The 13,926-nt window shown below is 34.7% G+C and overlaps 1 protein-coding gene across 2 annotated transcripts; it reads right to left on the reverse strand.

Moving 5' to 3' along the window:
- Nucleotides 1-7,163: 7,163 nt before the first annotated feature.
- On the reverse strand, nucleotides 7,164-13,086 carry LOC116142152 (phototropin-2-like). 2 transcript variants are annotated; one of them, XM_031427585.1, is made up of 13 exons: nucleotides 12,810-13,086; nucleotides 11,726-12,338; nucleotides 11,452-11,634; nucleotides 11,027-11,118; nucleotides 10,675-10,945; nucleotides 10,156-10,372; nucleotides 9,982-10,052; nucleotides 9,126-9,232; nucleotides 8,857-8,906; nucleotides 8,651-8,755; nucleotides 7,975-8,034; nucleotides 7,421-7,507; nucleotides 7,164-7,239 (listed from the first exon to the last, which is right to left on the reverse strand). In XM_031427585.1, the coding sequence occupies exons 2-13, from the start codon at nucleotides 12,304-12,306 to the stop codon at nucleotides 7,192-7,194; spliced, it is 1,872 nt and encodes a 623-aa protein (XP_031283445.1). In that variant the 5' UTR covers nucleotides 12,307-12,338; nucleotides 12,810-13,086; the 3' UTR covers nucleotides 7,164-7,191. The 2 variants fall into 2 exon arrangements, with proteins under 2 accessions (XP_031283445.1, XP_031283446.1); XM_031427586.1 differs by having other exon boundaries at nucleotides 7,970-8,034.
- Between the last annotated feature and the right edge of the window lie 840 nt (nucleotides 13,087-13,926).

A 13,926-nucleotide genomic window follows, 5' to 3' on the forward strand; every position in this document is an offset into this window, starting at 1 on the left:
GCATCTTGCTTTCTTGACTTGAACGCCATTTTTTGTCTCGTAAAACTTGTTGAAATGCGCCCAAACGTCTGATGTGTGTCTGTCTTCGGTTTCGACGACAGTTGATAAACCCGCCTCAGCTTGAGATGAAGTTGGATGAGGACGACGATTATGAGGACGACTTCTAGAACCACGGGAGCTGTTGGAATCAGGGGCATATTTTGAGGTGTATCGGATTTTGAAATGAGAAAGCGGGACTATTTGAATCTCCTCTTGCATTTATTTTAGTAAAATCAGCAGGACTAGGACTAGGATAGTAGTTTCCTTCATCATTGTAATTGAAAAAAAAAAATTGATGTAGAAGAAATAAAAATTAAAGAAAGAGAATTGGAATATGGAATTTGGAATTTGGAAAATTGGAAATATAAATTAAAAATTGCAAAAACTAATAAAAATTAATCCATTGTAATTGAAAAAAAAAAATTGATGTAGAAGAAATAAAAATTAAAGAAAGAGAATTGGAATATGGAATTTGGAATTTGGAAAATTGGAAATATGAATTGAAAATTGCGAAAACTAATAAAAATTAAAATACGAGCAAATTGATAACAAAGAGATTAAGAGAATAAATGAATTATTGAGAGATTAGAGATTAGGGAATATCAGAGAATGAGAGAATTTTAGTTGTGAGAAAAATATGAGAGTTTAAGGCTAATTTATAGAAAAAAATGGGAAAAGAAAATGACGAAAAAGACCCCTCTAACAGCTATAAAACGACTATATTTCATGGGTAAAGGGGTGATTTGAAAAAACAAATAAAATTTTCTATTTTTTTTCGGCCAACCCGCGGGTCAACCCGGCGGGTTGGCCATTGGTGTGTAATAGCCAACCCGCGGTCAACTCGACGGGTTGGCGGTCCTTTCTTTAGAAAGGACAAAACAGCAACCCGCGGGTCTGCGGGTTTCCATTTTGCAACCCGGCCCGCCCGGGGGTTGCTACCGGTTTGGGTTCAACCTGGCCCACCTTATTAGCGGTCCGGGTTGAAACTCTTCATTGCGGGCCGGGTTAGGGTTGACCCGCCTAACCCGGTCCATTTGTTCCACCTCTAGTTGATAGGAGTGGACAAAAAGGTGTACAATCGAATGATATTGTTTTTCAACTAAAAAAACTGTTCGATTTTTTTCTAAGAACTATATGGTATCGTAAGGTTTTCAGTCCTTGGTTTATTCGAACCAAACTGTATCGTACTTTACCATTTGTCTTTTTGTTTTTTAATTTTTTTTTTCCAAAATACCCTTAAAATTCCTAAAAGCCCTTTAAAATATCATAAAATCCCCTAAAAATATCAAAAAATCTCCCACTAAAAACCGATAAACCGTATTGTACCATCCCAAAATTTTCAATTCGATATGGTTTGGTTATTAAATTTACATAATATTTACATATGGTACAACAATTTTTTTTTGGTACGGTATGGTTCAATTCCGCAAAAAAAGCAAACCATGCTATTTGTCCACCTTGTGTTTGACAATAACCCTATATCTTAATATCAAACTCCTAAACAAGCACGGGCAAGTATATACTAAATAATTAGCAAGAATTTAATAGATAAACTAACATATTCAATAATAATAATAACTTGTTATACATTTAATTAAACTGGCCATGACTTACGTATAATAAGTCTCACAGTCTTTCTAGGCCATACTATTTATGATCAAACCCTTAATACTATACGCCAATATTACATCTCTTCAATAGCCAATAGGGATTAGTCACTTTTGGGGTTTCAATATTGAACAAATATCGATGAATAATATTACCAACCCGACAAATGTTACAGTATTTAACGTAGAAACGTTTGAGATTTAAAAGCTTGCATGGAATGGAAGCAATTGGAATCTCAGTGTGGGATGATCACCAGTAGGGTCTAGTTACTCAACACCATCGTCAACCCTGAGCCAATAAGTTTGCCCAAAAGAAGCTGCTCCTTTTGGCACATCATCCATCACCCATTCTTGCCCTTGCAGAAAATATATCCCCGTACGTGGATGTGGAACCCAATTAGTTGATGATGAACTTCTCATCTTCTCACTATATAATGTCGACGTTCCTATTAAGTAGTTTTCATCTTGTGATTGGCGACGATCATCATCGAACACCACTGCAAATTTGCTCAAGTTCTGACGATCAATTTGCCTCACCTCCTTCCATGACCTGATATGATAATAACATTCATCAATACTAAAATAAATCCTATTTGATCAACAAGATCAAAATATAAAGTTAACATTACGTACCTCAGTATTGAAATTTTCGCTTTGGGGACCCCAGCTCTTGCCATGATCTTCAGAGGCCAATTGATTCCGCAGAAGAAAGGATGTTGTTTAATTTCATTGGCACCACTATTTGATCCTAAACGATCTGCGGGATCTCTGTTTAACAACAAATTAAGCAGCTGTCTACCTACAAGACTGACTTGGAATGAAACATCGAGCAAATTAACATCAGTTGCCTGCTCATCTCATGAAACCGAAATGTTCTGCCCAAATGGAATACTAATTTGGCAAGTTCAATGAAGAGAAGCCCCCGTTCATCATCATCAATCACTTCTAAATTCATGTTGACATCTCCGAGCCAGTTAAAACTTATAGCTGGTACACATTTCCATCAAAGGCAGTGAAAATTTAGACCCAATATACTTTGTAGCCATGATGTTCTCAGGAAGGTATCCGCTACCTTTCCAAAAGAAGTTTTTGGTTAATACTCACTTGTTAAATGTTCTCCATTGTTAACTATTCATCAATTTAAGTTCAAGAGATTATCCATATTTTGACCAAACCTCAAGATCTTGAGCATGTATACAATATCCACTGACTCACCAGAATAACAAGAGAATAATTTTAACCGACTTAAAAGGCGGCAGATTTTTACCAGAATGCTACTTGGGAAAGTGAGGTCTTTGTGCAAAATGTTGGCAAATGTCTTCTGTCTATTTTTACCTCTGAAAGGTGTATGACCGTAGAGCATCTCATACAAAAAAATAACTGAATACCAGACATAAAATGAATTCAAAGCACAAATATAAGCTAGTAATATTTAAATTCCCACATCTAGAAGGTAAGATGAATCTAAGACTAGCATTTTTTAAACATATCATTTAAAAGACTAGCATTTTTGAAACATATCATTTAAAAGAAATAACAAGAAGAGGAAACACAAAACGATCATGATATCATGTATTCAGCTTCAGCGAGTGCTTACTAAGAGCCTTTTTATTTATATCACTGCTGTGGCCTGCACCTGTAATAATTTCCTGAAATCGAATAACAAATATTAAATACATGATAATGCAGATTGTAGAAACAAACAAGAGCAGGAAAAGAACAATTAATATTTATTAGCTAGAATTTCAAAAACCAAATTAGACAAAAAGTTTTCATGCAGCAAATATTATCTAAACCTTCCATTTCAGATGAAGCAAATGGACATTAACAAGCTAACAGAGTATCACAAATAGCATGAAATGCATAAGCTCTGGGAAAAATTGAATCTCTTACAGGAGCAATGTACTCTTCACTTCCCACAAATGAATTTGACACTACAACTGGTTCTGCCAAAAATGTTGGCAGTGGCTAACTCCTGGATCTTCTCCTATTATTAGGTGGTGGATGCTTAATAATCTGCAAAAGTAGTAAAATTTATAGCCTGTAAAGGTAGTCATAGTTCCCATTCTAAGCATTTGATAAGTATCAAAGTAGATTGGAAATTCTGGAAAGATGTAATTGTTTGCAAATTCTATGTGTAGACATGACAAAAGCACATTCTGTGGTGACAAGAGATTACAAGGAATCCTTTTCATAACCTTGCAACGCTGGAGAAAGAATGACTATATAAAGATAGTTATTTTTTTACACACTTTAATCCAGCAAACATAAACCTTCCAACCCTGGCATGGGCAAGATTTATTTCATAGACTTTGTACACCTATAAGAAACCTCAAAAGCTATAATATAGGTAGTACCCTACAAATCATGCAATTTATATCGGTATAACTAAAAGGAAGTGTCCGTCTTGCTATCGAACAACCTTCCTAAAAGGAAAATCATCTTTTTCATGCATACCAGTAACAAGAAAAGGGCAACTGAACACCCTCCAATAAACAGTTGATAAATTGAGCTAACTCATATTATCCATGCTCAGGGAACATAACTCAGGAAACAGACAAAGTGCATATCCTAATGAAAATATAAACAATAACAGGAACGTGGTAACATACTTAGGGTTTGTAGGACGTCATGAATGATAAATCAAAGTCACTTAATACTATATGCCCATCTTTCTGGAGTAAAATATTTTCAGGCTTCAAGTCCCGATAAATTATTCCTGCAGGGTCATCACCAACAAAAATAGAAAAAAGCACAAGATTAATGACATGAATTAGTTATAAAAAATTATTGGATTGCAGCCAACTAATTTTCTTTATCTTAAAGCCATTGGAGAACATGTCTCTCACTTCCATCATTAGCTGATATCTCCTACTCAACTTTACAACAAAACTTCTCATGCACAGATTTTCTTCTAAAAGCCATTGGAGACCATCTCTCTCACTTCCTTTTTACAATGATGCAAAATCTTTTTGTTCGAATCCAATGAAAATATGGACTCTGACATTTTCCTAATACTTCAAACAAAGATGATTACTGTTCAGTGACGAACTCACATAAATAACTTGATATTTTTCCAAATTATGATATAGGAAACATAACACAATGAATTTATCTGAACAAAAAGCAAATATAGTTCTCAGGAGCTCAAAATACCTAAACATTGAAGATATTCCAAGCCAATGACAACCTCTGCACCATAAAACCTGGAGAAGTACTAATTGTTAGATATTTATCAAGATGGTACAACATAACAAGGGCATGATATCTGGACAATAAGCTCAGACATAAAGAAAAATAAAAGAAAAGAAAAAGGAAAACAATATTAAACAGCCAGTCTCAAATTCCAGCAAACTCTAGCAAGAATAAATGTAAAGTAATTGAATTTTCTCTAGGTCAGTCATCTGCAAGCAACATACTTCAATAACTTGCTTTAAGTTGTATTGAAAGTATATCTTTAGCAGAGTTTCTGGTCGTTCAACAAGAAATAATCAGATACCTTCAAAGGTAACAGATGAAAGTACCTGGCAGATTCCTCTTTAAATAACTTCATAGACTACCTGTCAAGTAAAGCAAATAACTCTCCACCAGAGCAAAAGTCTGTTATCAAACATATGTGGGCAGGAGTCTGAGAAGATAAAGAGACATTAGTACTTATTACTGCAGTTACTAAGTCATTTTAAGAAACCAAACAAGAAAATTTCTTGATATGACTCTAATGAAATATGTTAAATTGTAGTATTAAGGGTATTGGATTGATGATCAATATAAACATAAAACAGATAACAGTCGCAGGATCTCTCAGTTTCAAAGAGAAAGGATGTGAATACCTTCTTTACCTATTTAAGAAATTTCTTTTCCATTTTACTTGGGATTTTTTTCCTAGGGTAGATTTCCATTGTCTATTTAGTTTAGGTTTCGGCAACATAGATAAGAGATTTATTTCGGTTGGAATCAAGACTTGCAATATTGATTATTGTGTAATATGCATTATTTCTCCCTTTTCTTTTTCCTCATTTGACTTTCATCACATGTCTGCATATGTTTTTCCTCTTCTGATGTTTTACTCTACACTAAAATTTAGGTTGGTTGAACTTTATTATTTTCCACCCTTCTTTTGTTTTCTACAACTGAAGCTATAGAGACAAACCAGGAGGGTAAAGCAGCCTCATAGAATTTGTCAAAATTCATGCCAACTAGAGAAAAGGTGCATGAATTGCAGAATTCGAGCATCCACATTGACAAAATAAGTAAATAGGAAGATATTCTACACTAGAAATTAAGAGAAAGTCATAAAGACACACAAATATTTCTTTATGATGTTATCATTACAAAGGTCATATAGGCAAAATTGCAGTATGCCTAACTTAGATTAAGCTCCTCTAACAGCCTCCTTCATGTATAACACGGACCAAACTAAACTAGGTGTTGGGCTCTAACGAAGCATTCCTCCCCTATTTACTTCAAGATTGAGCTTAGTTGAGTTTGATTTGGTATAGAAGCATTTAAACATCAACAAGAAAACTATGACAACAAAAATGTGCACAAAAGTTTTAAATTTTTCTCTTTTTCATTTGGAGTAAGCAAAGTTTTATAGTGCTATGAAAATGAGATATAGACAGAAACATAAGAATACCTGAAAGGAAGCATAGAGTGTCGGAAGAAAGGATGATCGAGTAATGACATGATTCCCTTTCAGCGCATACTCGGTGCACTAACACCAGAACAAAGATTAAATATTAATCTTGTACAAAATTGGCACTATGAAGCAATTTTTTCTCTTTAAAGTTTTTATTTAAAAGTTGAGTTTGATCATACTATATTTCAGACCTTTGTTACGATTTATCATTATAGATTTTTCCATTGCTTCATAGCATACAGTTCGCCAGTCTCCTGCGTTCCACCAGTGAACGCTGCAACAAATACCATAGAATTTTAAGCAGGAATAGAAACCTCTAATTTATGTACCACTGACTTAGTATAAACAACAGTCTTAGTAATTAGTTGCAGATATGAGAGACAAGATTTTGAATGTAAGTAAATCTCCATGCACAAGTATTACAGGAACCTAGAAACTCACCCTACTATTTTAGGCATAAATAAGCGCCTTATCCACACCGTCCAGGATTTTAAACTTAAATCTGAATGTTGATTCCTTATTCAAGTTTGAAAAAACAAAATTATTTAAACCTTACAGAATCCATTTTTTTTTTTTTTTTTTTTTTTTATCTCTTCTTCCCTCTTCACCATAAAGACTCCATTCAATCCCCGCTAAGGAACTTATTGAAATTTCTTTTGGGTTGGCTCTCCCCCAAACCCCTTCTACCTTTCTGATCTACTTTCAAATTTTAGTTCACGAAACAATGACACTAGAAGTTATCAATTGAATATAAAAAAATTATACTGAGACTTTGAGGAGTATGTATTTTCACAAGTGTATCATTTGTTGGGTTAAGGAAATCAAGGTAACATAATTTGAAAATCTCAGGGATACTAGCATGTGAGGGGAAAAATTACCTGCCAGTATCACCACAACCCAAGGGTTTTATCGGCTTAAAATGATGTAGACAATTTTTTCACCACGTCCAGTGATCTATGAAGCTCAAATAGTTTATCCCCAAAAGAAAAAAAAATAAAAAATGGAGATATTATAAAGGAGGAGAGAGCTGTAAATTTAAATCTAAATAGCATCAAATTATATAATTTAATACAATGGGAGATGAAGTTTTCAAGCAAGAATTTTATATGAGGAGCCTTACTCTACAAATTGGTACCTTTTCTATCGCTATCCAGAAGGATTGTGCTTTTTGTGTGGCCGTGGGAAAACAGGCCGAGAGTGGATCGCCCAAGTCTTCTGGTCTCTAAAAATATTATAAATTTCAGTTGCATGAGCTAAGATGCAATGAAATTGCTCAAGAATAGCTTGGTTTTGGCCTTCAGTAATATATCAAATCATTGTGATAAATAATAGTGAAGAAATGGTTATGAGATTTAATTAATGTTGAAAGACCTATATAATGAAAATACTTATAAGCTATCAAAAATCTTTGTAAAAGCAGAACATATGAACTTTTTGCAGGATGTAAAGTCGGCTTATTGTAAACATTAGTAGGATCTCAGAAACAAGCATATTTGAATGTGGTAAATTTTTTTCTGCTTAATTGTTGTTGAAAGATCCACAGAATGAAAGCATGATCTAATTGGTATCTGTTTTTCTTTATATTTAACACTTAATAAATACAAACAGACGATACTTGTGCTCTTTTAAACCATGATAAAGACATGAGCTATCTACTATTAATAACAAAGAGCAAAAAGAGTACCTTACCAAGTTGGCGTCAGGAAGTTCTCGAACAGCTTCATCAACATTTTCAGCAGTAGCTTTGACCTAATGAAAAACAAAAACGTTTCACGCATCAGAACCATTCTGTTCTCTTATGATTATTACACTATCCGCATGAAAATGTACAAATCCTTGTATTAATACTTGTTATTTTGGTACTTCATTATTTTTTTGTCTCTATGTGCCAGTGTAACAGTAACAGCCATAGCAAAGCTTAGAAAAGTTCCACAGAACAAACAAGGGAGAAGAACTGAACTTCCATTTTAAGCTCTTGTGTTGAAATAGATATATTTCAATTAGAACTGTAGTTTACTTCTACTCCCTTTTAAGACAATCAAAGATTTATGACCAAAATCTTACATTGTAGGGCCTCTTTCCTTACATTGCCATTTCAAATTATTAGTGATTGTTAATATGGCTAGAAATGATACATTAGTTTAGCAAGTTAAATTATTTGACTATCACTAAAAGGTAATTACTAAGAAGAGCTATGATGTGCAAAGTGCAAACCTAACAAAGAAACACAACACACTTTTCAAGACTACATGGATTTACCACAAGCACTTATAATAATTGGCCAACCCAATTATTGAACATGCAATTATCCAACAATGGCAACTGATGTATAGAAAAGGGAAAGAAAAAAAAAAAAAATACACACCAACTTTGCACTTTTTTGCTCTGTATTCTCTGACAAGCGGCTCCTCAAGGGTTCTAAATGATCACTTCCATCGAGTTGGACACCAATGAAGTATTGAAGCTCACCCTGCAAAATTAATAATGAATTCCAAATGTAAAGTTAGAGATTATACAACCCAGCTGCATTGAAATGAAAACAATTAACTGGAATGAGGATCCCACAGCCACCTTTTGATCACGCATGGGTTGCAAGTGGAATAAGTTCCAAAATTTCTTTCCTGCAAGTCACAAAATCATAATGATGAAAAATACAAAACTATAAAAATATACTTCCATGAGCATAATTTAACCTCCAAAAGGAATTTATACACAATATGGAACTTTTGACTAAGCTTCAAGTGAAGTAAAACACTTGGAAAGTTAAAACATACTAAGAAAAAAAAAATCCTAGTTCATAGTATATTTGCACCATATGAAAATCAAAAGTTTTTACAAACCACTCTTAGTGTAGTTGATCAACTGAACAGTAATTTCCCTTTGTTCTCTAATAGCATCTCTTATCTTTTGGACAGTTGCTTGATCAGTTTCAGGTCCTTGAAGAAACCTGTAAATTGAAAAATCAAATTAAAATGGTATAGGAATTGCTGAAAGAATTTTTAATCTGTATAACAGCTGGTACATGTCAGAGAATAGATGAGAAAATTCAGTGATTTTGCAGAGTAAATGCTCTGTTGATTCATATAAAAAAATTGGCCTCGAATTTTCTGTAAATATGAACAAATTGCTGTGCTGATTCATATAAAGCAAATGATATTAAATTTACCACAACTATGAACAATTTGCTTCACTGATTCATATAAAGTAATTGACATTGAATTTACTGCAAGTATGCACAAATAGCTATGCTGATTGACATGAAACAATGACACTGAATTAACCATAAATTTAGTAGGATACCATAGCAACAATAATTTTAATAAATTCTTTTATGCTTAATATTAACCACTATTCATATTGCAGTTTGAGAGAAGGAAAAGGAATCAACTTAAATCCATAAGCCCAAAAGTTTTAATTGCCAATCAATTGTCACAAGGAAATCGTATCAAACCAACACCAAAAAGGATCTACCTTCACTAATTAAAACTATTATCAAGCAGAATAGGTAAACTGGTTTCCCTAAAAGGACTCGCCAGTCTTAATCTTTGAATGCCATTCCAAAGTAAAATTATTTCTGCTACCTTCCGGAAGTCTTAAAATTTATGCCATCTATATCTAACATGTTCAGTAAAATACTTTAGAATTTCATGTTCATACAAATATCTTCAACAAAAAAGAGACCATTAAAATTCATACCGACAATTTCTTCCCAAAATTTCCTCACGTGTATATTCTGTCAATTCGAGAAAGCTATCTGACGCAAATATCTGCACATACAGTACCAATCAAAGTGAAATCCAGGTACACAAGTTGCTTTCCGTTACTTGTGTTTTCGAAAAAACAGGTCGTAATCAGACATTTGAGTCTTACAATAGGGTTATCAGGAAGCCTTGGATCTGTGATAACAAAATTCTTTTCAATGCGTTCCAATGTGGTTGCTAGATCAATTCCCTGACGAATATCCCTCTCTCTTTCTGCATGGTCCCAACTGTCCGTACGCTCTACGTCTTTAGTCATTAAAACTTCAGGTGCATTACTTCGTTCAGCTTCATGCTTTACTGGAAAGCTTAGAGACCTCCCTTTATGCCTGCAGAAAATGTTACTATGCTTATCCAATCTGATACTTATTGAGCAGATTTGAGTAACGTATCTACAGACATGCAAGCCCAGAAGCTGGACAATATATAATGCTAATTATGCATACAGAAAGTTAAGCATAGGTTTTGATAGTTCAAACAGTTCGATCATAGTTCTTATTTTTAGCACAAATTGAAAATTGTATAGAAGACAAAGAACATTCCTAAACACACTGAAAAGTCCTCAAAAGTTTATTGTTACCATCACTGTAGCCATAATAATGCAATGTAATGTTGAACAAAAAAGACTTACCCCATAAAAGAATTGCGCCCCGATTTTCTAGAATTTTTGCCAACTTCCTGAACTGAACTCGTGTGAGGCATATCCCTTGTGTTATCAATATGAGGACTTTGTCTATCAGGTGTATTAACTGACTTAGGCAAAGCATAATCAAGGTTGAATTTCTCGTGCTCTCCAAGATCTTCAATAGTACTAAGACTTCCAGTTGGCTTGTGAGATTGACGATGTTTCATTGTTTGGACCACCTCTGTAATGGAACATAAAGCCTTCTCCTTTTGACGAGCTGCCACATGAACATGAAAGTCAATAGTTAGAAATGGATTTAAATTCTAGTTCTGTATAAAGTGGGGTTGAATAGGCTTACCATCATACCGTATCAGCGACTTGGGCAATCCGTTTGGCCGTAATGCCTTATCATTTATACCTTCTGTGTATTTGCTGACCTCAACCTGCATTCTGCAAAAACAGAATTGAACATGTCATTAGAAAAAAAACATTGTATATAATTTGTAGAAAATAGTCAAATACAACGGTTTACAAGAACAGAAAATGATAAAAACCCAAATTATTGTATATATTTATAAACTATAATAGAGTATTAGTTACCAAAACCTGGACTTCAGTAAGTTTAGGAAAAGAAAAAGACCCAACAAAACTGTAAGCATCCAAATGATGATTCGACTGGGGAGTTCATATAACAGGTATCACAGTTTTCTTCAATATAATCACCAACAAGAGGGTTAATTGGTTCCAAGAGAGAACGGGGCATGAGAAGATTAGAAGACTAACCCAATAAATTTGATGGCTTTGCCACTGTCATCTTTGATAGGGGTGACAGTGAGAAGATTCCAAAAGGGAGTTCCATCCTTTTTGTAGTTTAACAGCCTCCCGCAGTAGCTCGTCCCATTCTTCACCGCATCTCGTATCTTGGCCACCTCGTTTCCGTCCGTCTCCGGACCTTGAAGAAACCGGCTGCAAACCAACCACAAACACCCATAAGTTTAAAGACTATATATTGATTTTTTATTTTATATGTAAATTATAGATGAAGGACAATGATTACCAGTTCCTTCCAATGACCTCCTTGGAAGAGTAACCGGTCATACTAAAAAATCCACTGCTGGCATACATAATTGGGCAGTCTGGTTTTGTAGCATCAGACACAACAAACGTTTGTTGCAATGTCGCTAAAGCCTCCTTCAATTCCTGAGACACTCTCGGAACGGCCCCGGATTCTGATTCCTCTGACGTCCTTGTGGAATCCACTGCAAATCTTTCTGATGAATTTTTGCCCCGGTCACCACTAACGGCTATGAAACTTCCTTCTCCGACGTCTTTCTGCACCACGAATCCCCATTCCGCCGTCCTTTCAGCTATGTTAGCTCCTGCTAATATTTGATTCCCTTTCGTCTCGAGACTAGTCCCATTCGATTCCGTCTTGCCACCACTCGCTTCTTTTTCAAACGCCATCCATTTCTTAATAGAGTCCTTGTTGCTACTGATATTGGAAGCGGCAGTTTTTGATGATCCTTCCTGTTTAACACTACTCGATTGTCCAACACCATCACTTGCTTTCGGTTCAAACACCTCAATTGATCTTCGCTGATCTTTATCATCATTTGCAGATGATTTTGGAAGCTCCATTCTCGGAAATTTCTGTTACGGGAAACAGAATGCTGCATGTTTTACCCAAGTCAAGAAAAAATACAACAGAAACAAAACAATTCCTGCTCATAATATTAAATGAAATAACTTGAAGCCGGAAACCGAACCAGAGTTTTCCCCTGAATTTAATGGATTTTATAATCTAGAAAGTCTAAAACTGAAATCTTTTTTTCCTAAATTTGAACTACACATGCACACTGATACAACAACTACTCTTGAAATTTGTTTCTACAGGGAATGAATTTCCACTAATTTTGGTGAGAATCGTTCAAATTATTAACCGTAGTTATATCGAAGGAAAAATATGGATATGGCAACTGACAAAGAAAAGTAGTGTAGTATGACATGTGAGAAAGAGAATTGGAAAAGCAAGTGATTCTCACTGGTGTTTCAGATTAAAAAGAGCTCAAACTTCAACACAGAGTGGCTGAAGTGGAGCCAATTATCCATTGGTGTTTCATACAAGCAAGTTCAGTACGTACGGATGAATTATTATCTGCGAAGCTTTTCTTCTTTCTTTCCGTTGATACTGAATGAGCTGTAAAGAAAGGAAGGTGAAGAGGAAGATAACGTTTAGATTTCATCATAAATGGGAGTCACAACCATATTTTTAATTTGCCTTTTCATCACGACCTTCCATTCATGATCGTTGGCCGTCCATCATCTTCATCGTTTGGCTTCTGAGTGACAGAATTGAATTCATTTCATAAATACCCAAATTATGAGGCTACAAAAGTCCTATCTGACACTGTTTGAAGATAAATTTCGCCATCACTTCAACATAGGAAAGTGAGTGCCCATTGCATATCAAACACACAAGGACCACGGCCTTGTAAACCTCCACGTCTTATAACAGTACCAAAGTTTAAGGCTTTATACCGTCCATAACATTCCATTATCCAAATCCAATCACTCTGTTCACATTGAATAATACAATACTAATAATATTTTTTTATAAATTTTTTTTCAAGACTCAACGTAAGTCTCATTAATTAATTATAAATTGATTAATTATAAACTATTATATCAAAATTCTGATAAAAAAATTAGTGAGAGAAAATTATTAGAAGGATATTATCCGTTTTACATTTATAGAACTATCATCTTCAGACTTTACTGTCTCTTCAGACTGCCTGTTCTAGCCAATCCCCTTCTACATTTTGCTCATCACATGGAGATTTGTCAAATCAAATTTCTGTTAATATAGCAATATGGTCGGGTGGGAAAAGTTTATTCAGGAGTTTATGAATCTATAGTTGGGTAAAATCGAGGTGAATTTCCATACTATATCAGGTTAAAAGTAAACCCACTTTTAATTCAGTCTCATTAGTCCAACAACAAAAGTAGAAATCCCACTCGTGTCAAGTAGTAATGTTTTGAAGCATTGGGCCAGAAAAAGTCTATATCAGCCGGGTGGTAATCAAAAGTGGCAGCAATTGCAGCCACAAAAACCCTCAATAATCACGTGGATACGTGTCCGTATGTGGGTCTTGGGCTACTGGACATTTTGTGGTCTGTACCGCTCTATTATCTGCCTTCGTTGTGACGTCTCACCTACCTGTTCATTCTAAATGCAGAAGATATGACTGCCTTTCTTTT

The sequence above is a fragment of the Pistacia vera genome, unplaced genomic scaffold (assembly GCF_008641045.1).
Source record: "Pistacia vera cultivar Batoury unplaced genomic scaffold, PisVer_v2 Contig405, whole genome shotgun sequence".
Lineage (NCBI taxonomy): Eukaryota > Viridiplantae > Streptophyta > Magnoliopsida > Sapindales > Anacardiaceae > Pistacia > Pistacia vera.

Excerpts from the sequence above, each read along its gene's own strand:
- LOC116142152 (XM_031427585.1), bottom strand. The coding sequence starts at position 12,306 with ATGGAGCTTCCAAAATCATCTGCAAATGATGATAAAGATCAGCGAAGA. Across the intron at positions 8,907-9,125 it reads GATCAACTACACTAAGAGTG|GAAAGAAATTTTGGAACTTA; the intron begins GTTTGTAAAAAC and ends TGTGACTTGCAG. Across the intron at positions 7,508-7,974 it reads AACTTCCTGACGCCAACTTG|AGACCAGAAGACTTGGGCGA; the intron begins GTAAGGTACTCT and ends TAATATTTTTAG.